Source organism: Anguilla anguilla, chromosome 6 (genome assembly GCF_013347855.1).
Source record: "Anguilla anguilla isolate fAngAng1 chromosome 6, fAngAng1.pri, whole genome shotgun sequence".
In the NCBI taxonomy this organism is placed as follows: domain Eukaryota; kingdom Metazoa; phylum Chordata; class Actinopteri; order Anguilliformes; family Anguillidae; genus Anguilla; species Anguilla anguilla.
The window spans coordinates 59081317-59108140 of NC_049206.1; the positions used below are offsets into that span (position 1 = coordinate 59081317).

Below are 26824 nucleotides of genomic sequence, written 5' to 3' on the forward strand. Positions count from 1 at the left end.
AGGGGTCTTCAATCTTATCCAGAAAGGGACGGTGTGGGTGCAGGCTTTCATTCCAACCACGCAGTTACACACCCGATTCTACTAATAAAACACTAGAGTCTTTGCTAAGGACCTTGATTAGAGGAATCAGGTGTGTAACTGCAAAAATGACAATGACATTTGCCAGAAACGCTTTATTTGCAGAATGATGTACCCTGCCTCAAAATTGGCAATGTGGTTTTTTTTTTCATTAACATTCACCAGTACAGATGACAATTACTCAATTAATTGAATCGTACACGTTTGTCTGTAAAGGATAGGTTTCAGAATTATAACCACACATTCTGTAATGTTTGACAAGGTTTGGAGAACACTTTTGGAGGGATCTTGGACCACTCCTTCCTGCAAATAATTTCAAGATCCTTGATATTCCTAGGTTTGCACTTGTGGACTCTTAAATTCACACCACAAGTTTTCAATAGTGTGAAAATGCAAAGACTGAGATGGTAATTGCAAAACACTGATTTTGTGATCCCACAACCATTTCTGTGTTTATTTTGATATTTGAATGTTCAGGGTCATTGCCTTGATGAAAAGTCCATCTACTGCCATGTCTCCACCTCTTGATAGAGGCGACCAGGTTTTAGGTTAAAATATCCTGACACTAATTGGAATTCATTATGCCATTGATCTTAACAAGAGCCCCTGGACCACAGGCAGCAAAACAGCCTCAAAGCATCAATGATCCACTGCCATACTTCACTGTGGGTATCAAGCCCTTGTATGCAGTCGTCTTTTGCAGCCAAACATTCCAATGGGGTACATAGCCAAAAAACATTGCTTGGCAACCCTTCCAAAGAGCTTGTTGACACAGACGCGGTGTCTAACAGTTCGTTCTGATACATGATAACCCCTAGATTCCACTAAACTGTGCAGTTATGAAACCGTAATCCTTGGGTTCATCTTTGCATCGTCCTCGGTGTGCGGGGACAATATGCACACGTGTCCTCTTTCTGGAAAATCTGCAACTGTTCCAGACGTTACCCTGTATGAGTTCGCTGATGTGCTGTCAGTTGGCACGACTGAGTAAACTTTCTCCCACACTGGGAGCACTGGTACGGGCGGTCCCCTGAATGAGTCTGCTGGTGTAGCTTCAATTTATGAGATTGACTGAAACTCTTCCCACACAGGGAGCAGAGGTATGGGCGTTCCCCAGTATGGGTTCGCTGGTGTAGCTTTAATTTATCTGACCTGCTGAAACTCTTCCCACACTGGGAGCAGTGGTACGGGCGTTCCCCTGTATGAGTTCTCTGATGGTTCTTCAAAGTATTCAACTGAGTGAAACTTCTCCCACAGTGGGAGCAGTTGTATGGGCGTTCCCCTGTATGAGTTCGCTGGTGTTTCGTCAAAGTACCTGAATGAATGAAACTCCTCCCACATTGGGAGCAGTGGTATGGGAGTTCCCCTGTATGAGTTCTCTGATGTTGCTTCAAAGTACTCAAATGAGTGAAACTCTTCCCACACTGGGAGCAGTTGAATGGGCGTTCCCCTGTATGAGTTCTCTGGTGTTGCTTCAAAGTACTCAAATGCCTGAAACTCTTCCCACACTGGGAACACTTGTATGGACATTCCCCTGTATGGGTTCTATGGTGTTCTTTCAAAGTACTCAACAGAGAGAAACTCCTCCCACACAGAGAGCAGTTGTACGGGCGTTCTCCTGTATGGGTTCTCTTGTGTTGCTTCAAAGTACTCAAATGAGTGAAACTTCTCTCACACTGGGAACACTTGTATGGTCGTTCTCCAGCATGAGTTCTCTTGTGTTCCTTCAAAGCGCTGAACAGAGTGAAACTCATCCCACACTGGGCGCAGTGGTATAGATGCTCCCCTGTATGAGTTTGCTGGTGTTGCTTTAAATTATTAGACTGAGTATAACTCTTCCCACACTGGGAGCAGTGGTAAGGACGCTCACCTGTATGGGTTCGCAGGTGTTGCTTCAAATTACTCGACTGACTGAAACTCTTACCACACTGGGAGCAGTGGTACGGCCGCTCACCTGTGTGAGTTCGCTTGTGTACCTTCAGACCATATAAATTGCAGAAATTCTTCCCACACTGGGAGCAGTGATACGGGCGCTCGCCTGTGTGAGTTCGCTTGTGTACCTTCAGATGATGTAAACGGTGGAAACTTTTCCCACACTGGGAGCAGTGATACGGACACTCTCTTTTATGTATTTTCTTGTGTGTCCTCAGAAGCGATTTGGATTTGAAGCTCTTCCCAAAATGGTGGTATGTGTGGGTCCCTGGTGTGACGGTTTGGGACTGTGTCAGGGTAGGGAACATTTTTGGGGATGTGGGGTGCTTTAGTGTGCTGCTGTGAGGTTGCTGGGACCCCAGAGTCCTGTTGAGCTCCTCTGGGTGAACCTTCTCAATGTGCTGCTGAAGATTCATTTCCTCTGTGTGAACGAATGGGCACTGGGAGCAGGAAAAGTCCTGAGACGACACTTCAACAGCTCCTCCTGAGGAGAGAGGTGTCGAGGAGATGTGAAGGTCATAGAACATAAAGGAAGCATAATAGAAACACAGCGGTTACTGGAACGGTGCAATAATATAAAAAAATCTGAATTCAACTTAAATCATAATTTCCTTCAGAACAACCTATCAACCATCTCCAGCTGTGAAAGACTCCCTCAGACTTTGAAAATGATTGTGTGTGATCTCTACCTGTGTTTTGATTCCTGGGAGACATGACAGGAGAAATAAGGGAGACTTCAGCACAGATCCTGTAAAAGACAAACAAAGGCTCATTTTTTAATGTAAGACTCGTCGTGATAATGAACACACTGGTGACACACAGTCCAGCTCCTCGTTCATTCTTACTCGTTCTCTGATGAAGACAGCAGCACTTTCAGGGGTTTCTCCAACCGGCCAACTGTCTTCCTCTTCCGGGTCATGACCTGACCCTTCTTCTCTCTCAGTGACACGTTTCCTCTCAGTGGTGAGAGCTCATGCCGTCTACATGGAAATCCCGCTTCCTGATCTCTTTTACAGGCTATGGGACGAAGAGGGGATGACACAGGGACTGAACTATCGGCAATTTCTAGCCTGCGAATCAGCACTCTAGGCTGTTTTACCTGACAAGAAGTGACCAGAGTAGACCACTCCTGCCCTTCCTGTGGTCCATGCTCCGATTTTACTCCATCCTTCACCAATTTGTCAGTTTGGGCAACTTCAGTTGTTTTTCTCTCCATCTGTTCATCCTTCTCTTTTTCTTCCTCCTTCCAGAGTCCCTCTTCAACTCTCATGTCATCCTCCCTCTCCATTTTCACACTCTGCCTTTCCCAATCTTCCTCCCGCTTCATGTTGGTTAGTATGTCCTGTTGCTCTCCACTCATCAGACATTCAGTCTTCCTCTCTGTCCCCTCCTCTACGTCTCCACATTTGTTCAAACTGGACTTTGGCTCCACCCCTGTGTAATCTGAGCTGTCCATCACAGATTCTGCCTTTATGTGTTCATCTGAAGAGGCGGGGCTTAAACAGTTCATGCAGTCAGTTATGGATTCCGATTGGCTCTTGCTGTTCGTCAGCTTGGTAGAATCTACCACTCTTCGAGAGGGAGGGCGGGACATGGAGGTCAGCTTGAACTGTTCTGAACTGTTCTATGGAGGGAAGTGTTGCTGCGAGAGAGAATGAACACATGAATGTTCAATGGTACAGATGACAATTGCGCTACACAAAACTGCCTTTTGTGATGATTCACAATTTCAAAAATTGCGTCTTCCTAATAAATTTAATGAAATGTAACGTCTTTTTATCTTTGAGCGATTTATGCTGACTAAGCATGGAAAAATGGAGGCCTTCTACTAAATGCAAAGCATAGGTGGTGTTGACTACCATGTCCTTGGTTTAGGCTACAAAGCTTGTGCATACACAGTATATATTTATAGGTGTGTGTGTGTGTGTGTGCGTGCGTGTCTGTGCATATATATGTAAACATACTGTACAGGCCAAAGGAATTCAGTTAATATCTGCACATTGATTGAATAGCAAACCAAAGTCTAAACTTTTTTCCCCCCAATTTTTTTTACCTACAATAATAGAAAAAGAGGAGATTTACTTAAAAATAATCTTAGACTCGACTTTCCTCGAAATAACCTCCTTTTGGCTTACTTAATTACAATTAAACAAATTACTGGAAGTCTACCAGATCAAGCCTCTGATTGGACGGGTTTACCACATCTGGCAACACTGGGCCTGATGCGAGGGTCTGTCTTGTCTGCTGTCGCTTGAGAAGTAATTCTGTTGTTCGTAGCCGTTACAATAAACGCCATACAAACGGAAAAGAGGAATACCTTGCTCTGTACGAAATCGCGACAAATATTTACTCCCGTATAGGGCAGGCGAGACGCGTTAAATTTCACCTAACATCGAGCGGTCCTTATTCCATAATTAAAGAGGAGGGTCCTCCTCAGCAAAGAGCATTATTTTGAGAAAGCTAAGCTATTGAACCCATATTGAGCCATCGGATCTGCGGCTCATTAGCCTGCTGTAAAAGCAGCATCACACTAGGTAACCTACAAATCATACCCGACTGTTCACTCGGTATTCATTTTATTTAAAAAAATATATATTTCCACATACAGCAAGCCATTGCACCCGTCTGAGCAATTACTTGAATCTATGTGCATATTCAAAGTGTACACCGCTGGACGCGTCCCTCATAGTTAGCTACCTTTCGTCAAACACTCAGCACACATTCGTCAAAGGCACATATACGAACCTACGCTTCGCCTTTCTGTAATGCTCAGCGTTCCCATCAACGTGCAAAATTTTGGAACTGTTCAGAAGAAACAACCTAGCATGCTTTTTAAAGCACACCAAGTGAAGTCCAGTTGTACGAACGCATGCGCACAAGTAGCAACGTGTAATTAAAAGTAGGGTGACTTCCGTGATACCAAAGTGGAAATAAAATCAATATAAAAGCCAGAATATATTTTTCTTTATCGTTGGATCAAAATCAACGGACCGTGTTCGCAAATGCATCTGTCGATGGATTTAGGCAGCTTTTTCTTAACCTGGTGCCAAAAATGACATTTGCCTGAAACACCCCATTTGCAGAACAACATGTTCCTTGCGCCAAAATTGTGTCAACGGATTTTTCAAACAAATGGTGAAACCCATTGCCTTTATGTAAATGCTAGATGTAAAGCTAGAAGAAACTCAGTATTTTGACGAATGCACCCGAGCTTTTATTTTGAATGTTTCATCACAAGTAATTTTATACTTTGCCAAGTGTAACAGCGTGACATACTGTATAGATTACAAACAAATGGTACATACACTTGTTTCCTGTGGGTGCCAGTCCATTTTGGTGTACTGTAGAGGGAAATGAAGAGGTAGATATACTGGCCAAACTGGCACTAAAGCTCCAAGACATAGATTATACAAGCTCCTCTAAGAAGAGCTGAGGCTAAGATTTATATAAAATCTCATACGCACGAAGACTGGAGAAAATACTGGGGTGATGATGAAACAGGTAGACACTTATACAGAATACAAAACACGCGTTGGTGCTGGGAGACTGGGGGGCTGGAATCGGAAGGAAGAAAATGAATTGGTCGTGTAGGTCTCAATTACAACATAAAATAGGTAAACATCTCACAGAAAACCATAGAGTATATATTATACATTATTTAAATATAGAGGATACAGCAAAGAGTGGAACTGTTTCTGTCATTGAGTAAAGCAAAGCACAATAATATAAAACATAAACATGTTACATTTTTTCCTGCAAAATATATTGATTTGATTTAATTTGCCAATTATTATCAAAGCTATCAATTATAAATTAAATCGCAGAATTGATTGATAGGCAGAGCAAACTGACGATCAACCTTTATCAAAATGTACAACTCCCAACCAGATTAAAATTAAGATTTCTTATTAAATTTTAACAAATATTTACATCTAATCTAAAGACGAGGTTCATCCTTAAAAGAATAACAAATGTTACAGACGTGGGCAAGTTCACAGTCACACAAAGAAATGGAAGTATAAAAATAATCAAACCACAGCGTGTTTGTCCCAAAGTAATCCAAGAATGTGCCAAAAATTCAAAAACCAAATAGAAATAGGCCCAATCCTGTGTGGTGTCGCAGGTGTACGGTCACATAACACGAATGAGTGAAACACTGGGAGCAGTGTAACAGGTGTTCACCCTGTATGAGTTTGCAGGTGTAGCTTCAGATTATCTGGCCTGCTGAAACTTTTCCCACACTGCAAACAGGGGTACGGCCGTTCACCTGTATGTGTTTGCAGGTGTCGTTTCAGCTGAGACGCCTGAACAAAGCTCTTCTCGCACTGGGAACAGGAGTATGGACGCTCTCCCGTGTGAATCTGCTGGTGTTTTTTTACAGACTGTAAACTGCTGAAGCACTTCTCACACTGGGAGCAGCGGTACGGGCGCTCACCTGTATGAGTTCGCTGGTGCTCCTTCAGACTGTGTGACTGAGTAAAACTCTTCCCACACTGGGAGCAGTGGTAAGGTCTTACCCCTTCATGAGTTTGCTTGTGTACCTTCAGACTAAGTGAATGGCGAAAACTCTTCCCACAAGTGGAGCACTGGTACGGATGCTCTCCTATATGGCTTTCCTCGTGCAGCTTCAAAGAATTTGATTGGCTGAAACTCTTCTCACACTGGGAGCAGTGGTAAGGACGTTCCCCAGTGTGAATCCGCAGGTGTTTCTTCAAATTGCTCAATTTATTGAAACGCTTCTCGCACAGGGAGCACTGGTACGGGCGCTCGCCTGTATGTGTTCGCTGGTGCAGCTTCAAACGACTTGACTGCGGGAAACTCTTTCCACACTGGGAGCAGTGGTATGGTCGTTCCCCCGTGTGAATTCGCTGGTGTAACTTCAAACTATTCAACTGAGGGAAACTCTTTCCACACTGGGAGCAGTGGTACGGGCGTTCCCCTGTATGAGTTCGCTGGTGCAGCTTCAGACTACTCAGCTGAGGGAAACTCTTACCACACTGGGAGCAGAGATAAGGCCGCTCGCCAGTATGACTTGTTTGGTGTAACTTTAGTTGATCTGACCGAGAAAAGCTCTTCTCACACTGGGAGCAGTGGTATGGACGTTCCCCTGTATGGGTTCGCTGGTGGACCTTCAAATAAATCAAACGAGTGAAACTCTTCCCACACTGGGAGCAGTGATATGGCCGCTCGCCTGTATGAGTTTTTTGGTGAAGCTTTAGTTGATCTGACCGAGAAAAGCTCTTCTCACACTGGGAGCAGTGGTATGGACGTTCCCCTGTATGGGTTCGCTCATGTATCTTCAAATAAATCAAACGAGTGAAACTCTTCCCACACTGGGAGCAGTGGTAAGGACGTTCCCCTGTATGAGATCGCTGGTGTACCTTTAGACTACATGACTCCTTGAAACTCTTTCCACACTGGGGGCAGCGGTGCGGACGTTCCCCTGTATGAGTTCGCTGGTGTTTATTCAAATTACTCATACAACTAAAACTCTTCCCACACTGGGAGCATGTGTGGGCCCCTGGAGTGCCTGTGTGGGACTGTGTCGAGGTGGGGGGTGTCTTAGTTGGGGTGTGGTGCTGATGTGTGCTGCTGGGAGGTTGTTGGGACCCCAGAGTGCTACTGAGCTCCTCTGGATGAACCTTCTCTATGTGCTGCTGAAGATTCACTTTCTCTGTGTGAACGAACGGGCACTGGGAGCAGGCAAAGACCTGAGACGACACCTCAGCAGCTTGTCCTGAGGAGAGAGATGTGGCAGAGATATGAAGCTTATGGGAAATAGAGAAGGAAGCAGATTCCTAACAACATAACCATTATGGGAAAAGTGTAATAATGGATAAAATCTTCATTCTAAATGTGAACACTGCATTTCCTTTCAGCACGAACTGGCAACCATCTCAACTTATGTGGAAAAACTCCCTCTGACTTCTGGAAAATGATTACCTGTGCGATCAGAATATATGTTTTTGTTCTGGGAGGAGATGACAGGAGAAATAAAGGAGGCTTCAGCACAGATCCTGTAAAAGACAAATAAAGGTAGATTATTTTATGCAAGTCTGGCAGTGGTCAGAGGAGACACACAGTCCAGCTCATCATTCATTCTTACCCATCCATTGATGAAGATGGCAGCACTTCCAGGGGTCTCTCCAACTGGCCAACTGTATTCCTCTTCCGGGTCACGACCTGACCCTTCTTCTGTCTCAGAGATCCGTTTCCTCTCAGTGGTGAGACCTCATGCTGTATCCATGGAGATCTCACTCCGTGATCTCTTTTATCAGCCCCGGGATGAGGAAGTGATGACACAGGGACTGAACTACTGGCAATTTCTAGCCTGTGAATCAGCACTCTAGGCTGTTTTAGCAAACAGGAAGTGGCCAGAGTAAACAACTCCTCCCCTTCCTGCAGTCCATGTTCTGAGTTGACTCTGTTCTGCACCAATTTGTCAGTTATGTGTCCTTGCGTCCGTTCGTCCCTCTCTTTTTCTTCCTCTTTCCAATGGTCCTCTTCATCTCCCACACCATCTTCCCTCACCGTGTTCACACTCTGCCTCTCCAAATCATCTTCCTCCTCCTTCATGTTCGTCAGTACGTCTCTTTGCTCTCTGCTCATCAAATTTCCAGTCTTCCTCTCTGTGCTCTCCTCCATGTCTTCACATCTGTTCACACTCGTCCTTGGCTCCACCCCGTCGAAATTTGAGCTGTCTATCACAGATTCTGCTTTTATGTCTTCACTTAAATAGGTGGGGCTTACGAAGTTCATGAACTCAGTTGTGGATTCCGATTGGATATTGGTGTTTGTCGGTTGGGTGAAATCCACCACTCTTCGAGAGGGAGAGTAGGGAATAGAGGTCAATTTGCAGTCCTCAACTGAGGGAAGTGTTACTGTGAGAGAGAATGAAAGGATTAATGTTAAAAGGTACAGATGACAATTAATCAGGTTCACAATTTATTTACAATTTCAAAATATTAATGTACGGGTAGAAGGAGCCTCCGGGTGGTTCATGGCATAAAGACTGGGTCTGACCTACGGCTAGCCAGTTCCCTTGCTCTCATCGCTCTCTAGCGGCCACTGCTGGTAAGACCAGGCGCCTGCGTAAGCGCAAAACGAGAATATGGCGATCTCGTTACCCTCTGGTGACATGGGCAGTAAATGATTGGTGGTGAGTCTGCAGTCTGGGAGAACGTGTGAGAATATGCGTCACGTGAATCGGAGGAGTAACGTGTCTGCCATCTCCTCCTGATTTTGGCAGGAAAGGTTGCTGGCGGGAGATCAACAAGTACGGTTGAGTTTGGGATTGGAAATTAATTTTTATTTTTTATTTTTTATATAAACGTAGAAAAATGTACAAATGGGGCTAAAATGAGTCAGTGGTGGATTATGATTTGTAACTGAGTGGGAGTGGTTTACACGGTTGCTCAGATAAAGGCCTACCATTCAGGTCCAACTGTCCAAGACTTCTGTGGTGGCTGAGAAGGGTCTTCAGTTTGTCTGTGTAAGAAACAGACTGCACACAGACCTCCAGGACAGAGGGGGCAGCACTGAGCCAGGACACTGTCTGAATGAGAGACAATCAAGTTCATTTTTTACAGTCTCTGGTTCAAACTTGTCACTGTAACTTATTTCTGCAGAAAAGCACTTTCCTATGCTATAGCAGGATGGACGAGATGCACAGGAGTTCACTGACTGCAGTACATATATAATGGTGTAATCGACTGCAGCTCAGAGATTGTACATGTTTATAAAGATGATACAGTTATTATAAAACCTCTCATTTTGCTGCATTTTCCTACTGCAGCCTTTTTTAACAGGATCATAAGTTTGTACTTAATTATATTTAGATATGAATAAAGATGTCTTCATCATACAGACATGTGCAATTTTATTTTTCTTAACCATTCTGCAGCAATGCTATGGTGAGCAGGCATCTCTAGTAGGTTCAGGTATGTCCTGGTGCTGGTATTCTGTCTCTGTACCTGTTTGAGATCTGGTACCGGCAGCAGCTGATCCAGTCTGGAAAGGAACTCCCACAACAGAACCTCCAGGGCTGGGTCAGTTTTACAGCCAAACTGCTGTGGGCATGTAGAGAGAGGAAGAAAGAGAGAGAAACGGAGAGAGTGAATTATTATATGTGGAACAATTTGGGAGAAAAACATCATAATTAAAATGGGTTTCTCAAATATAACCAATATATGACATAAATATATAAGGTTATAATTTGTGTGCCAGCTGTTCTTGCCTGTAGAGGATGTGAAATTAACTGAGATGCAGGCTGCCATGTTGGCCCATATTACACAGACACAAGCACTCAGCCAAGGCTGGGCAGTATTAACTGTCATGGGCAAAGTGCTAAATGATTTTAAAGTGATACTTCTTTCCTGTCCACCCCATGACTCTTGCCTCACCCTCCTCCTTTACCCCTCTCCCTCCCCTCCTCTCTTACCCCTTTCCCTCCCATCCTTCCCCCTTCCTCTCCTCCTCCTCACCTGCAGCCCCAGAGTGAGCTCGGTCCTCTGGCTCTCACTCAGCAGCTCTGGGAATGTCTCCATCACCAGGGACACAAACTCCTCCAGTTTCCCATAATGCAACGCATCTTGCTGCTGCAGCACTTGCCACATGGCTGCAGAGAGGAGTTGGAGTGGAGGAACCAGCAGGTGCAGGGAGGAGACAGGGAGAGAGGGATCTAATAATAGAGAAAATTTAATTTTTCTGTTAATTTCACGTTTCACACTAGAATGCATGTAGGCTGTAAAACGCTGAAAAAAAGACCGTGATCTATTCGGCTAAAAAGCCACAGCTGTATAGGTGCCAGGCTATGAAAACAAATCCATAAATTGTCAACATATCACATTATTCATACCAAATTCCAAATGATGCAACTAAACTTTCACTAAAACACCATTCCAAAGAAATGCTCAACGTTCTATATTTAACGTGCTGAGTTTTTTATACATTTGAATAGGAGTTTCGCGAAAAAAAAGCATAAGGACAATGTTCTTTCCATTCTCTCCAGGAAATTCCACAAAATACACTGAAAGCGGCCGTGTCTCATAATAATTAGCACGATATTGTTAGGCCTGACCTGATGCCCGGTTTTGAAGGGGCCCCAAACAGAAGCAATATTTTCATACTATTACATATCTATTTCCCTATATATAGAGCACGAGAGACGCGTTTAACCGGCTTAATGTAAATTGGGTAGGAGCAGTTGGTTACGAGCGATCCATATAGCGTGATTGAGGAGGACAATCTTCAGCAAAAAGGAGGAAACCTAGCTATTTAGAATCTGCTGCTCATGAACCTTTTGAAAAAGCAGCACCACACTAGATTACCTACCAATTATAGCTGACAGCTCATTCAAGTTTTATTCATGTATTCAAAAAACAGCAAGGGACTGTGCTAGTTTTAGCTGTTATTGGAATCTGTGTAATGTCACACGTTACATTAAAAAAGAGCATCGCTCGATCGTCGCTTGTAGCTTAGTATCCTTCGCCGAACACTCAGTTTATAAAAGCAGAGCTATGCACCTCCAATTTCTTCAATGCTTGCTGTTTCCATCATCTTGTAAAATATTGCAGCTGTTCTGATGAAATTAGCCTTGAAAAACCACTCAAGCCATCATCAAGGTAAGATGCTACTGTAAGATCGCATGCGTACTAGTAGCAACATGTAATAAAAGGAGGTTGACTTCCTCGATATCACCAAGGCGAAAATAAAATCAAAATAAAAGCCATTATTTTTATTGCATTATTGAACCAATATTATCCAGTTTCCCATAATGAAACACATCTTGCTGCTGGAGCACTTGCCACATGGCTGCAGAGAGGAGTTGAAGTGGAGGAACCAGCAGGTTCAGGCAGGAGACAGGGAGAGAGGGATCTACTGCAACAAAAGAGAAAAGGAAAATCTTCCTTTCGTTTCACGTGAACCCTACCGTGACTGCAAAGTAGGCTGTAAACACTTAACTTAAACACAAGACACTGATATAGCCAGCCATAAATCTACATTTGTCAAGTTTAATTTGGCTATGCAGTTCTCCATCAAAACACCTATGCTTCAAGGCTATGAAGACAAATCTGTCTACATAAATTACTGATATCAGATTCAAAAGGATGCAGTTAAACTTTCACAAAAACTCAATGCTATTTAATTTAATGTGGGGAGCTCTTACACGATGTAATTGCAGTGTTTCGAAAGATCAGGACAAACTTCTCTCTGAGGAGAATATTCTTAATATTAACTCCACAATATCCACTGAAAGCTGCCATGACTAATGCCAGTGTGCAGGCTACCGTTAGCCACGGGCTAAAGCTTGACTTTGAACAGAGGCCATGCCAAAGTAGCAGTTTTAAAGCCGGTAATATCTACTCCCCTACATACAATGCAGGCGAGACGCGTTAAATCGGATCTAACGTAATTGTAGTTGGTTAAGAGCAGTCTATATAGCTTGACAACATCGCTGTTGAACCCATATTCAGCCATCGGAACTGCGGCTAATAAAACCTTTTTGGAAAACGTAGCACCACTCTAGGCTACCTGCCAATTATAGTAGAGTCTTCATTCAATATTTATTCATTTTAATATATACATATATGGCAAGTCCCTTTACTTAGGCTATGACTGAAATCTCAGTGCTGGAAACTGAAGTCTAATCAAAGGACACCGCAGGAGTGTGTAATATACAAAAATATGTAATATAAATATGCACATGTAAATAAATATTTTCCCAAGACTTCTGGATCAAAACAACCATTGTTTAACAAACTTCTACACATACTTACGAATAACATACAGTTAATTGGTATTTTCAGCATGTTGTTTCTAACCATTAGGGGCAGAATTCTTCCGGTTAGTCCAGCTCGGCTTAAGCCTCGTCCGTAGGCGCCGTGCCCTGGACTCTCGCGTGGTGTTCGTGACGGCTGCTTTTACGTTTCAGACAAAATTCTCGACTTCAGACCCAATACATAGAGACAGCGATAGAAACACTCGGCTACGCAGAGCGGAAAATCCGAGGTATGTAGGCTATATTGCGTCTTCGTTAATGAACTTTTAAACGAAAAGTAGCACCTGCGAGCTTCAGCTCCAGATCCAGCGAAGTTCGGCCTTTTGCAGTCTCGCTTATAATAATATCCCGAAGGTAGTGCAACGAATTACGAAATATGTTATCGAGGGCAAATATTATAACTAGAAGCTCATACTCATACTCTCTGACATGGAAATATTGTTAGCCAGGTCTGGCACTATTGATCAATATAATCGTGAAAATGCGCTTATGGTTATTTATATTGAACTGGGCTATACTGTCAATATTCCACAGCAGTCGATATGTAGGCTACTTGCTTCTTTTGAAATCTGTGGGGTCAGTCTGTGTATAAAAAAACACAGACAAAAAATAAATATTGCGAATGTGTGATCCAGAGTACAGAGTTGTTCAGTTCAGAAGGACAGACCAGCCGGGACCAGCAGGAATGATACTTGAATGCCACTGCTTTATAAAGTTGACCGTTTGTCTGAAATAAAATAAATATTGCACAGAATGACTTTGGCCCTTTGCCGTTATACACAGAAGAGATAAGAATGAGAACACACCGTGTTGTTGTTTTGTTTACAGTATCAGGTGTTACACCGAAATCTGTGACCCACCGAAATCTGTGACCGCGGATATAACTAAATCACTATATGTCACACTGCATGCAGGGACAAATACACATTTTTTGAAACATTTTATAGTTCATTTCATAAAATGTAGTAATAATAAAAATAAAACAGTTGTTTCTAAAACATTTTTTAACTACATTTATTTTATTTACTTTCTACTGACAGATACCATGCCTGGGGTGGTTATGATCCACCAACTCTTTCTCCATAGGAAGCAATAACAACCAGCGATTACATGCACTGGACAGGGAGCGACGGCAATCCAATGTTTAGGAGTAGTTTACGCCGTCTACGTAAACGCTGTTCTTCATGTCCGTTCTCGACAACACGCATGTAGAAAATGTGCAACAGCGGCCTCTGCAGTCACAGATTTCGGTGTAACACCGGCATGAACGCAGGTTTTCAGCATTGAGTGTAACAGTGTTTTTGCTTCTCCTAAATGGACTGACAAACCGTTTCTCGCATTAAGAATTCAAGACACACAGCATTTTCCCAGGTTTTCAACGACAACAAAAAACAAAGCTTTGTGTCTTGCATTCTCAGAAACAAAAACGCAGACTGACAGTTGAAATGTCATGAAGAATTTATTCGTGTTGGATTACTTCTGTCACAGATTTCCTCCAAGAGGAAAACTGCCACTTTCAAAGTTCTTTTCAAATGACTTTAGCCACCAAAATAACTAGGTAGCGATTATTGACAGCATTATTTAATTCAGTGGCTAGTTCTTGGAAGAAGGAAATGTTAATCTGACCCTGATTTGGATTAAGCGGTTAGAAATGAATGGATGGATGGATAGATGAAAGCAGTGTGAGTTAACTGACCTATGTATTCCTTATTTTCACTGCTGTATGACATCAAATAGAAATCATCAATATAACATTTACATATGTATTTTTAAAGCACAAAATTGTGAGAGTCTGTTTTGTTAGACATAGACATAAGAGTATTTTGAAGCAAAAAAAAGCAAACAAATCGCGGGTGGTTTTTGGCTGGACTGCACTGTTGCAAACGCGAATGTCTGTGACTGAGTGGCTGAGTGCCTGAATGATGAAGTTACATCATTGGTCGGGTGAGTTATGAAGTTACGCCATTGGTCAGCCAGATCACGTGTGTTAGGTCCAGCCATATACTAGGTTTTAACCTGGTCTTGTTTTACATGAACATGTATGAACTCTACGGTTTGAAATACAGAAAGGATTCAATCAATCAATTTTGGTAGTTTGAAAAACGCTCATCTGTACCATTAAACATTAATCTGTTCATTTTTTCTCACAGCCAAACTACTCACCGTAGAGCAGTTCAAACTGTCCCGCCCTCCCTCTCAACGAGTGGTGGATTCTGCAAAGCTGACGAACACCAACAACCAATCAGAGTCCATGTCCAACTCAACTAAATTTTTAAGCCCCACCTCTTCTGGGAAAGACATCAAGATGGAATCTATAGAGGACAGCACAGATTGCACAGGAGTGGAGCCATGGTCAGGTTTGAAAAGTTGTGAACACATAGAGGAGAGGACAGAGAGGAAAACTGGATATTTGATGAGCAGAGAGCAAAAAGACACACTGACCAACATGAAGGAGGAAGACGAGGAGGAAGATTGGGAGAGGCAGAGTCTGAAAATGGAGAGGGAGGATGGTGTGAGAGATGAAGAGGGACACAGGAAGGAGGAAGAAAAAAAGTGGGATGAACAGAGGGAGGAACATGTAACTGATCAAGCTGCTAAAATGGACAAATTAGGAAATAATGGAGTAAAATCAGAATTCAAGGAACAGAAAGTGGAGACGTTGTCGACTCTGGTCAGTTCCTGTCTCCGAAAACAACCCGTAGTACTGATTCATCGCCTTGAAATTGCAGATTTTTCAGTTCCTGTGCCATTATCTGCCAAGGCTTGTAAAAGAGGTCAGGGAGCGACACGGCATGAGCTCTCACCACTGAGAGGAAATGAATCACTGATGCAGAAGAAGGGGCAGGTCATGATCCAGAAGAAAAAGACAGTTGGCCAGTGGGAGAGACCCCTGAAAATGCTGCCATCTTCATCAGAGGATGGGTAAGAATTAATAACAAGCTGGACTGTGTGTCTCCTCTGATCGCTATCAGTCGTAGGGTATGTAACACGCCTTTATGTGTCTGTTACAGGATCTGTGCTGACGTCTCCCTTATTTCTCCTGTCATCTCCACCCGGGGAAAAAACACAGGTTTGGATCGCGCAGGTAATCATCTAACAAAAATCTGAGGGAGTCTAACACAGAGGTGGAGTTGGCTGCTAGATCGTGCTGAAGAGAAATTTAGAGTTAGTGTTCAGGTTTAGAATTAAGATTTTATCGATTATTACACTTGTGCCGTAATGGTTGTAGTTGAGTTTCTGCTTCCTTCTGCATTTCTGATAAGCTTCACATCTCCTCCACATCTTCTCTCTCCTCAGGACAAACTGCTGAGGTGTCGTCTCAGGTCTTTGCCTGCTCCCAGTGCCCATTCGTTCACCCAGAGGAAGTGAATGTTCAGCAGCACATTGAGAAGGTTCACCCAGAGGAGCTCAACAGGACTCTGGGGTCCCAACAACCTCCCAGTAGCGAGCATCAGCACCCCACCCCCCCTAAGACACACCCTACCCTGACACAGTCCCACACAGGCACTCCAGGGGCCCACCCATGCTCCCAGTGTGGGAAGACCTTCAAATCCAAATCACTACTGAGGACACACAAGAAGATGCATAAAAGAGAGTTACCACATCAGTGTTGCCAGTGTGGGAAGAGCTTCAGTCGTTCTCACAATTTAAAAATACACCAGCGAACCCATACAATAGAGCGCCCATACCAGTGCACCCAGTGTGGGAAGAGTTTCAGTCGGCTAAGTCATCTGAATCCACACCAGCGAACTCATACAGGTGAGCGCCCGTACAACTGCTCCCTGTGTGGGAAGGGTTTCTTGCAGCCAAGTAAACTCACAGAACACCAACGAACTCATACAGGGGAACGTCCTTACCTCTGCTCCCAGTGTGGAAAGAGTTTTGGCAACTTAAGCACTTTGAAGGTACACCAGCTCGCTCACACAGGTGAGCGTCCGTACCACTGCTCCCAGTGTGGGAAGAGTTTTGCCCACTTAAGCACTTTGAAGGTACACCAGCAAGTTCATACAGGTGAGCGCCGGTACTACTGCTCACAGTGCGGCAAGAGTTTCACTCAGTCAAGCACTCTGACGGTACACCAGCGAACCCATACAGGTGAGCGGCCATACCACTGCTCCCAGTGCGGGAAGAGTTTCTCTCAGCTGAATAATCTGAAGCTACACCAGCGAACTCATAGAGGGGAACGACCGTACCACTGCTCCCTGTGTGGAAAGTATTTCAGTCGGTCACATACTCTGAAGGTGCACCAGCGAATCCATACAGGCGAACGCCCATACCACTGCTCCCAGTGTGGAAAGAGCTTTAGCCAGTCGTGTACTCTGAAAGTACACCAGCGAACTCACACAGGTGAACACCCATACCACTGCTCCCAGTGTGGAAGAAAATTCACTCAGACTGGGCATTTGTCACTGCACCTGCGATCTCACACAGGTGAGCGCTCACACCATGGACGGTCAAAAAAATATGGACCAAGTCACTGTGACGTCACCCATTGACTCTCCATGAGCTTGTTCAAAAGGGTTTTGAAGCCCAGGAAGTGCAGTTTGTGGGTGCCGCCATGTTGTACAAACTGGAGCCAGAGACTGCACAGTAGGGAAAAGGGGGACCTTTATATGGGAATGAAGTCCAGGCATCCACTAAGCACATGAGACACAGCAACTATACAAGGACTCAAACTGTCCCTGATTTAACCACAAAATATTATGATCATGTCCAAGTAAAACAATAACTTAACAAATCAGTGCATGGGGTGACATTAGACATATGTGCTATTACGTGCCCTTTGCCAATAGAATAACTGTTAAATTGACTTAATGTGAAGCGTGAAACCAATTTATATAATGTCACACTATGGGTTCTGACATTGTCATGTAAATGTACTGTGATATATATTTTTATAGAATATTATTTTTCTAAAATATATTTTATATACATTCTTACGATTTTTTTTCCTTTATTCATTTATATCAGAAATTGAAATGTTATTCCAAAATATTTAAAGAAATGTTTAAATAAAAAACTTTCAGATGCAGAGAATTATTGAACTTGTAGTTATGTATCGGCGAAATCCTCTTCTACAAAAGGTGCTTCGGGGAATCGTGTGATTGTAGCCTTCATTGAAGGAGGAAAACGAGAACAGGTCATGTTTCATTCGGTCATTTATTACATACACAATACTTTTTTTTATAATTCGATCGTTTCCATATTTTTATACAGTCTATCTTCCCAGCACAGACCTGTTCCGTGATTCGTTGTCTTGGCAACCAGTTAATAATTTCCGGGTCACAATGAGCCTGCCCGTCGTCGGAAATAAATAGTTCGGAAGTAAATGGAGTTAACAGAATTTTAGCTGCGGTCTTCCATGCGTTCGTACTACTACATGGCTTTACGTTTTAAATCCATTTTTTGACGGCTTTCTTATCATTCTTATTATGTATTTGCCTCAGCGATGGAAACAAATTAGAGGTATGTATAACGGTGTCTATTAAAGGAGTGTTCAGCAACAGATAGACCGGTGTTTTAGTCCTTGCATTGTAGCTTGTAATACTATGCGAAAGTAGTGCAATTAATTAGTTTCGTGCGAAACTACTGTGATAGTAGCTGTAAGTGACAGGTCTTTTATATTTGTAAGTTATGACAATGCCGAATTTACAAGCATATTGCGGCTGAAACGCCGCTTAAAATCTGAAATGCTACTGATATTCAGGTGTGTAAAAACCTATTTAAAATGTTGTACAGTGAGCCGTGAGTGACAATTCAAAAAGGGGAGACTTTGGAGCTGGAGAGAGAGCGAGAGAGAGAGAGAACAACCTGAGAGCGCATTGATTAGTTGGATTTGTAAATACTGCCCGGAAGTATTGAGATGCAAAGGTCAAGTTTGAACCAATGCAAAGCCATGGAGGAGAGGACAAGTGGATATTTGATGAGCAAGGAGCAAAAAGACATACTGACCAACATGAAGGAGGAAGAGGATGAAGATGAGAAGAGGGTGAGTGTGAAAATGGAGAGGGATGAAGAAGGACTCTGTATGGAGAAAGAAACAGAGGAGGGACATGCAACTGAACAAGTCACCCACATTTTCAAATGTGAGAGCAATGAAGCAGAATCAGAATTTAGGCAACAGGAAGGGGAGGAACTGTTCGCTCTGGTGACTTCCTGTTTGCTGAAACAGCCTAGAGTGCTGATTCAGCGACTTGAAATTGGCAATGGATCGGTTTCTGTGCCATCACACTCACATTCTGTGGCCTATGGAAGAGGTCAGGGTGCAAAATCTCCATGGAGACTACATGAGCTCTCACCAGTGAGAGGAAACGGGTCACTGAGACAGAAGGGTCAGGTAATGACCCGGAAGAGGAAGACCGTTGGCCAGATGGAGAGACCCATGAATCTGCTGCCATCTTCATCAGGGAACGGGTAAGAATGATGAGGAGCTGGATTGTCTCTGTTCAGTATCAGTTTTGCATAAAATAATGTGCCTTTGTGTTTTTTTTATTTTTAATATTTTTTTACAGGATCTGTGCTGATGAAGCCTCCCTTATACCTCCGATCATCTCCCCCAGGAGCCAAAACGCAGGTGAACATCACTGCTAATCATTTTCTCCAGGCCCAGGGTGAACATCTCTAGCATAGACATTGCTAGTTTCATTTTGAGTTATGTCAGCCATTACAAAGCTGAAGTAATCATTTAGCTAAAAACTGGGAACTACATTGCAGTGATTTATAGCATTTATTGCTAAAGGGCAAAATGCACACTTGGCTATTGGCTTTAGGCTGTTTTGTTTTTGTAGGGAGATGCTGAAACAGGCAGGGGTTTTGCCTGTCCAGCCATGCAAGGTGACAAGGCTGGGTATAAGCTTCATATCTCCTCCACATCTCCTCTCTCCTCAGGGCAAGCTGCTGAGGTGTCGTCTCAGGTCTTTGCCTGCTCCCAGTGCCCATTCGTTCACACAGAGGAAGTGAATCTTCAGCAGCACATTGAGAAGGTTCATTCAGATGAGGACAGCAGGACCCTGGGGTCCCAACAACCTCCCAGCAGCACACATGAATACTCCCCCCCGCCACAGTCCCACACAGGCACTCCTGGGCCCCACACTTGCTCCCAGTGTGGGAAGAGTTTCTGCCTGTCAAGTCATCTCAAGTTACACCGGCGAACTCATACAGGGGAAAGCCCATACCAGTGCTCCCAGTGTGGGAAGAGTTTCGCTCAGTCGCATAGACTGAAGGTACACCAGCGAACTCACACAGGTGAGCCTCCATACCACTGCTCCCAGTGTGGGAAGAATTTCGCTGAGTCACATAAACTGAAGGTACACCAGCGAACTCACACAGGTGAGCTCCCATATGACTGCTCCCAGTGTGGGAAGAGTTTCAATCAGTTGGGTTATCTAAAGTTACACGAGCGAATTCATACAGGTGAGCGCCCATACCACTGCTCCCAGTGTGGGAGGAGTTTCAGTCAGTTGGGTTATCTAAAGTTACACCAGCGAACTCATACAGGTGAGCGCCCATACCACTGCTCCCAGTGTGAGAAGAGTTTCACTCGGTCGGATGGTTTGAAGCGACACCAGCGAACCCATACAGGTGAGCGTCCATACCACTGCTCCCAGTGTGGGAAGAGTTTCACTCAGTCAGGTCATCTTCAACACCACCTGCGAACTCATACAGGTGAGCTCCCATATGACTGCTCCCAGTGTGGGAGGAGTTTCAGTCAGTTGGGTTATCTAAAGTTACACCAGCGAACTCACACAGGTGAGCGTCCATACCACTGCTCCCAGTGTGGGAAGAATTTCGCTGAGTCACATAAACTGAAGGTACACCAGCGAACTCACACAGGTGAGCGCCCATACCACTGCTTCCAGTGTGGTAAGAGTTTCAGTCACTCATGTCATCTTAAGGTACACCAGCGAACTCACACAGGTGAGCGCCCATACCACTGCTCCCAGTGTGGGAAGAATTTCAACCATTTAACCAATCTGAAATTACATGAGCGAACCCATACAGGTGAGCGCCCATACCACTGCTCCCAGTGTGGGAACAGTTTCACTCAGTTGGCTGCTTTGAAGCTACACCAGCGAACCCATACAGGTGAGCGCCCGTACCAGTGCTCCCAGTGTGGGAAAAGTTTCACTCAGTCGGGTGCTTTGAAGCTACACCGGCGAACCCATACAGGTGAGCGCCCGTACCAGTGCTCCCAGTGTGGCAAGAGTTTCATCAAGAAATATAACCTGAAGCTACATCAGCGAATTCATCGAGAGGAACACCCAAACCACCACGTCCAGTGTGGAAATAGTAAATCAAATGATCTGAAGCCACACCAGCACACGCGTGGATGAGCGGGCATACCACTGCACCCAGTGTGGGAAGAGTTTCCTCCCCTCGAATACTCTGAACTCAAAAACCGAGCTCCAGTATCACTGCTTTCCTTGTGTGAAATATTTCACTCAGTCATTTTAACTGAAGTTGGAAGCATATTTGCAGAAACAAACTTTGGCTGGTTTGTATGAACTAAAAATTTTTTTTTGACTTTTATCAATACCATTTTAATTTTTCTTTATTTTTATTCCATATTCTGTGTCTCTTAAATGTTATGTTCTGTGTATTTTACCTTTTTTTCTAATTTTTTTACTTTTGATTCATATTTTTTATTACATTGCTCCATTTATTTTACTCTCGTATTCTGTAATAAAGGAAGAACTTGGCACACTGAGTATATTGCAAATCTAGTTTAATTAGCTGACCTTTCGGTCAAAATGACCTTCTTCAGAGCATCTATGGTATTCTGTGAAACACTCTGTGATGTATCCTATGTATGCAGGGTGTTCTACATATGAAAATATTATAACTTTTTGTGGAGTACTAATGCTATGCCATCCCAGTAAACTGCTGATCATTGCATGTGCAGAACAGGTGTTTAAAGAGATTCTACCTCAGGCCATGTTTGTTTTGAACAAATTTGCAAATAAATTCCGTTGACAACTTCCGTAACGTTACTAACGTATATGACGGAGGAAAACTTGTTGAAGAGCAGTTGACAGTCAAAACCAAATATCACAATATTGAACGTAGTTTATTTTTTTATTGTGGCGTGAGTTAATGTTCCTTGTCGAATTTGCATAATTATTTGTTTATAAACACCACGTTCTGCTACTGGTCCAAAAGTGAGTGACAGGAAAGCGGGTCAATTAAGAGCCAGTTGATTGTCGAGAGGCGGACTGCATAAGAAAAAGGAGCATGCAAGATATCCAAGCCTGTGCAGGAGTGTTGGACACCTGCGGGGGAAATATTCCTGGCGGCCTCACTGCGCCAAGGCAGTTGTATCCCGTGATTGTATCCTTCACTGAAAAAGGCAAAAGGACGACCGATCATCCGCTGGGCATTTATTAATTACACAAAACTAGATTCAATCAATGGTACCACGACTTATAGTAACCAGGTTTAATCCTTTCGAGTCACAAAGAGACGAGGGGTGATGGAAAGAAGGAAGCGTTTTCGCTGCTCCGGTAGGCTAGTAATATAATTTTTCATTCATGCTACTGGAGATGCATATTAAACATCTGTTCGGACGCATTTCGTCAACATGCAGATTCCCGTACATACGGACACAAAGATGGAAACGGTACTGTATGTAGACAGGGACACAGGTATGTCTCGAGTGTGTCTTTGTTAATGCGGGTATTTTAAACGAAAAATAGCAGCTACGAGCTTTCAGCGACAGATGCTGCGGTGTTTGGTCTTTTGCACAAAATATGCGACGGTAGTACAATTAATTACCAAATATGTTGTAGTGGGAGAATACTGTAATAAGTAGGTCTTTCTGTTGCAAACTGTGACAATGGAGCCGAATTTACGAACATATTGACGGTAGTATTTAGATTCGAATCTGAAATGACGCCGATATTAAGTGTGATAACTACGTTCAAATGTTGTAGCCTACAGTGACGCTTGAGTGACCATTCAAAAAGAGACACTGGAGAGAAAGAGAAAACTGTGTGCATTGCACCGTTGGATTTGTTAAAATTGTCCTGAGGTATTTAATAAAAAAATTGTAGTCATTTCCATAACCAAATTAGATGTTAGTTTACCATTCTCTCCCTTTAAAGTTCACTTTTTCCTGTGGAGGTTATCTTAAAGAATTTCATGTTTAATCTTAAAGTACAATAACTATATTTTGAAATACAAAAAGGCCACAAACAATCATTTCATATTTTGTGTGTATATTGTAAAATTCTTGTCTGTACCATTAAACATTGTTCTGGTCATTCTCTCCCACAGCAACACTTTCCTCCATGGATGAATGCAAGTTGTTCTCTGCATCCCGCCCTCCCTCGCAAGGAGTGGTGGATTCTACCAAGCTGACAAACACCGACAACCAATCAGATTTCACGTCCAACCCAATTACATTTTTAAGCCCCTCCTCTTCAGGCAAAGACATAAAGGCAGAATCTGTGATGGACTGCACAGATTACACGGGGGTGGAGTCAAGGTCAAGTTTGGACAGATGTGAAGACATTGAGGATAGGACAGAGAGGAAAACTGGATATTTGATGAGCAGAGAGCAACAGGCCATCCTAATCAACATGAAGAAAGAAGAGGAGGAAGACTGGGAGCAGCAGAGTGTGAAAATGGAGAGAGAGGATGGAGTGAGAGATGAAGAGGGACTCTGGAAGGAGGAAGATAAAGAGAGGGATGAACAGATGGAAGGACATGTACCCAATCAAATCATCCAAATTTACAAATGGGATGTGCATGACATAAAATCAGAAAATGGCCAACAGGGAGGGGAGGAGCCGTCTACTTTGGTCACTTCCTGTCTGCTAAAACAGCCTAGAGTGCTGATTCAGAGCACAGAGGTTGCAGATAATTTGCTTCCTGCATCATCACCTCCTCATCCAATGGCCAGTGAAAGAGGTCAGGGAGCGAGATCTCCATGGATACGGTATGAGCTCTCACCACTGAGAGGAAACGGATCTCTGAGACAGAAGAAGGGTCAGGTCATGACCCGGAAGAGGAAGCCAACTGGCCAATTGGAGAGACCCCTGGAACTGCTGCCATCTTCATCAGAGACCAGGTATGAATGATGAGCTGGACTGTGTGTCTCCTCTAATCACTATCAGTCTTACCTTAAATAACGTGCCTTTATTTGTCTTTTACAGGATCTGTGCTGAAGCCTCCCTTATTTCTCCTGTCATCGCCTCCCAGAACCAAAACACAGGTTAACATCACTGATAATCATTTTCTCCAAGCCCCAGGCTGAACTCTCTAGCCTAGACATTGCTAGTTCCATTTTGAGTTATGTCAGCCATTACAAAGCTGAAGCAATCATGCACGCAAATATATGAACGCAAATGCGGTGATTTTACCATTAATTGCTAAAGGGTTAATGGCACACTTGACTACTGACGCGGCCATTTTGATTTTAGTAGGGAGATCCTGGAACAGGGACAGCTGGGTAACAGGTTGTGTGAAAGGAAATTAAGATTAAGAGTTAAGATTTTGAATTAAGACTGTATCCAATATCACACTTTTGCACTAATGGTTGTGTTTATCAGCATGTGCTTCCTTCTCTATTTCCCATAAGCTTCATATCTCCTCCACATCTCCTCTCTCCTCAGGACAAGCTGTTGATGTGTCCTCTCAGGTCTTTGCCTGCTCCCAGTGCCCATTCGTTTGCACAGAGGAAGTGAATCTTCAGCAGCACATTGAGATGGTTCACCCAGAGGAGCTCAACAGGACTCTGGGGTCCCAACAACCTCCCAGCAGCACACACCAGCACCCCACTCCCCCTAAGACACTCCCCACCCCGCCACAGTCCCACACAGGCACTCCAGGGGCCCACACATGCTCCCAGTGTGGGAAGAGTTTCCGCCAGTCAAGTCACCTGAAGCTACACCAGCGAATTCATACAGGAGAGCGCCCATACCACTGCTCCCAGTGTGGAAAGAATTTCAGCTACTTAATCACTCTGAAGGTGCATGAACGAATTCACACAGGTGAACACCTATACTGCTGCTCCCAGTGCGGCAAGAGTTTCACACAATCAGATAAACTGAAGGTACACCAGCGAATTCACACAGGTGAGCGCCCGTACCACTGCTCCCAGTGTGGAAGAAATTTCAGTCAGTCAAGCCATCTGAAGCTACACGAGCGAACTCATACAGGGGAACGCCCTTACCACTGCTCCCAATGTGGGAGGAGTTTCAGTCAGTCAGGTCATCTAAAGTTACACCAGCAAACTCATACAGGTGAGCGCCCATACCACTGCTCTCAGTGTGGGAAGAGTTTCACTCAGGCAGATAAAATGAAGGTGCACCTGCGAACTCACACAGGTGAGCGACCATACCACTGCTCGCAGTGCGGCAAGAGTTTCATTAATTTACAGAATCTGTCGGAACACCAGCGAATCCATACAGGCGAGCGCCCGTACCACTGCTCCCAATGTGGTAAGAGTTTCGCTCAGTCATATCCCCTGAAGCTGCACCAGCGAACTCACACAGGTGAGCGCCCATACTGTTGCTCCCAGTGCGGGAAGAGTTTTGCTCAGTCCTATAATCTGAAGCTACACCAACGATCTCATACAGTCGAGTGCCCTTTGTCTAGTATGTGTGAAGTATCGCTTTAGCAGAAATGTTTTTGTTAATATTAGTAGTGTCAGCACTGTTTTGATTAATCCGGTGCTTTTGGTGAATTTTAATCATCAGTGTCTGCAAAAGTTATCTTTTGGTATTTAACAAACAGTAATAATTATTTTTGTTTAGTGAAAATTAATTATCGTGTGCATTATGAAGTAAGATCTTGATCTATAACAAACTGTGGTAGTTTTTTTGTGCCTGTTTGGCTCAAGTTAATCCATCTGTGCACGTTGTAAGATTTATCCTGAGTGTTGTTCGTGCTTTTTCGTGAAAGTAAATCTGTTCCTGTGCCACCCTCTTTGAAATACACAGCAGTCCATAGGTATTTGGACAGGGACACAACCTTTGTCAACCTTGGCTCTGTACTCCAGCACATTGGATTTGAAATAAAACAACTGATATGAGGTTAAAGGGCTCACTGGCATCTCTAATTTGAGGGTATCTACATCCACATCTGATGACCAGTGAAGGATTTAGAGCCGTGTTTATACACAGGAAACAGAACATGGGAACACCAACTCTCACTCTCAACTGAGCAACCGTGCTGAAATAAACGAATGAAACTGTATACAGCCTGAGACCGAATGCTCCTAACTCGATCACTCTACCTCAATAAGAAGTCTCGCGCACGAAAGCCGTTTCCAGCGCACAAGCACGCGCTCTGGAAGAGGATATATCACCCATTAGCTACCTCGGCTAGCGTCTGTGTCCCAGTGTGTGTAGTCTCCATATCTTTGTTTACATACGTCGCAAGTTCGTTTCAAGTAGCATTTTAATTATTGGGGCGAAACCTTTGAACAGTCTTCAAATGCATATAGACTCTAGCTACCTGCGAATCAGACGACAGTAGTTAAACACTTAGCATTCACATTTTATTTTACTTATCGGACAGTAGGGAAGTCTGTTCTCCGTGGCGTCTTGTCTTCCACGTCTTCAGCGTTGTTTGTAACTCCTGCTGCCGAATTTCGTGACTGGGGTCCAAACCGAGGCCAACCCGTTGCCCTGGCTTTTCAGATTTTCTGAATGCCTTTGGGCAAAGGCGCATGCGCAGTTGTGTCTATTATACGGATTATGTGTTTTTACGCGTAACTTGCGTATTTACAAAGTTAAAATGCGGTACAAATGGTGTAAGTGTATAGAAAATGCGTATAGTGATGTATGCACGCGTCAGAATGTAATTATTGTAAAGTGCAAAATGATTATGGGAAGATCATTTTCAGTGGTGGAAAGTCCAGGGGTCAGAAAGAACTACTCTCATTCGTTCCTTCCACCCATGAACTCACCAATCTGATTTTACTAATCGACCTCCGGGAGAAGAAGTGCGGCAAATCTAGGTGACTGGAACAACAAATACATGAGCAGGAATTTCACTGACCTAACCTGGATTTACCACCTCTGATAATTT

The 26824-nt window shown here is 43.7% G+C and overlaps 3 protein-coding genes across 24 annotated transcripts; 1 reads left to right on the top strand and 2 right to left on the bottom strand.

Annotated features, from left to right (window-relative positions):
* Positions 1-158: 158 nt before the first annotated feature.
* On the bottom strand, positions 159-3630 carry LOC118230696 (oocyte zinc finger protein XlCOF6-like). The gene is made up of 3 exons (XM_035423958.1): positions 2856-3630; positions 2700-2758; positions 159-2494 (listed from the first exon to the last, which is right to left on the bottom strand). The coding sequence occupies exons 1-3, from the start codon at positions 3602-3604 to the stop codon at positions 1020-1022; spliced, it is 2283 nt and encodes a 760-aa protein (XP_035279849.1). The 5' UTR covers positions 3605-3630; the 3' UTR covers positions 159-1019.
* Positions 2710-26554, bottom strand: LOC118230694 (zinc finger protein 2-like). Of its 13 annotated transcripts, none has more exons than XM_035423946.1 (10): positions 13075-13673; positions 11535-11889; positions 10494-10690; positions 9984-10079; positions 9442-9565; positions 8117-8891; positions 7954-8027; positions 4756-7747; positions 2856-3652; positions 2710-2758 (listed from the first exon to the last, which is right to left on the bottom strand). In XM_035423946.1, exons 2-8 carry the CDS (start codon positions 11566-11568, stop codon positions 6189-6191), a joined length of 2859 nt encoding a protein of 952 aa, XP_035279837.1. In that variant the 5' UTR covers positions 11569-11889; positions 13075-13673; the 3' UTR covers positions 2710-2758; positions 2856-3652; positions 4756-6188. The 13 variants fall into 13 exon arrangements, with proteins under 13 accessions (XP_035279837.1, XP_035279840.1, XP_035279833.1 ...); XM_035423949.1 differs by lacking the exon at positions 13075-13673 and adding an exon at positions 12789-12923 and having other exon boundaries at positions 11817-11889; XM_035423942.1 differs by lacking the exon at positions 13075-13673 and adding an exon at positions 12789-12923.
* On the top strand, positions 12888-25987 carry LOC118230691 (zinc finger protein 2 homolog). Of its 10 annotated transcripts, XM_035423927.1 has the most exons (7): positions 17283-18256; positions 18530-19204; positions 19303-19364; positions 19679-20035; positions 23063-23858; positions 23944-24002; positions 24403-25987. In XM_035423927.1, exons 2-7 carry the CDS (start codon positions 18654-18656, stop codon positions 25407-25409), a joined length of 2832 nt encoding a protein of 943 aa, XP_035279818.1. In that variant the 5' UTR covers positions 17283-18256; positions 18530-18653; the 3' UTR covers positions 25410-25987. The 10 variants fall into 10 exon arrangements, with proteins under 10 accessions (XP_035279821.1, XP_035279818.1, XP_035279827.1 ...); XM_035423936.1 differs by lacking the exons at positions 23063-23858; positions 23944-24002; positions 24403-25987 and adding an exon at positions 20624-21855 and having other exon boundaries at positions 19679-20371; XM_035423935.1 differs by lacking the exons at positions 23063-23858; positions 23944-24002; positions 24403-25987 and adding an exon at positions 20372-21855 and having other exon boundaries at positions 19679-20119.
* Positions 26555-26824: the final 270 nt, after the last annotated feature.

Excerpts from the sequence above, each read along its gene's own strand:
- LOC118230696 (XM_035423958.1), bottom strand. The coding sequence starts at position 3,604 with ATGTCCCGCCCTCCCTCTCGAAGAGTGGTAGATTCTACCAAGCTGACG. Across the intron at positions 2,759-2,855 it reads CTGTCTTCATCAGAGAACGA|GATCTGTGCTGAAGTCTCCC; the intron begins GTAAGAATGAAC and ends TGTCTTTTACAG. Across the intron at positions 2,495-2,699 it reads TCCCAGGAATCAAAACACAG|GAGGAGCTGTTGAAGTGTCG; the intron begins GTAGAGATCACA and ends CTCTCTCCTCAG.
- LOC118230694 (XM_035423941.1), bottom strand. The coding sequence starts at position 12,836 with ATGGTTAGAAACAACATGCTGAAAATACCAATTAACT. Across the intron at positions 10,691-12,799 it reads GCTGAAAATACCAATTAACT|ATCCCTCTCTCCCTGTCTCC; the intron begins GTATGTTATTCG and ends CTCTATTATTAG. Across the intron at positions 9,566-9,983 it reads CGGTACCAGATCTCAAACAG|ACAGTGTCCTGGCTCAGTGC; the intron begins GTACAGAGACAG and ends TCTCTCATTCAG.
- LOC118230691 (XM_035423927.1), top strand. The coding sequence starts at position 18,654 with ATGCAAAGGTCAAGTTTGAACCAATGCAAAGCCATGGAGGAGAGGACA. Across the intron at positions 20,036-23,062 it reads ACACCAGCGAACTCACACAG|CAACACTTTCCTCCATGGAT; the intron begins GTGAGCCTCCAT and ends TCTCTCCCACAG. Across the intron at positions 23,859-23,943 it reads CCATCTTCATCAGAGACCAG|GATCTGTGCTGAAGCCTCCC; the intron begins GTATGAATGATG and ends TGTCTTTTACAG.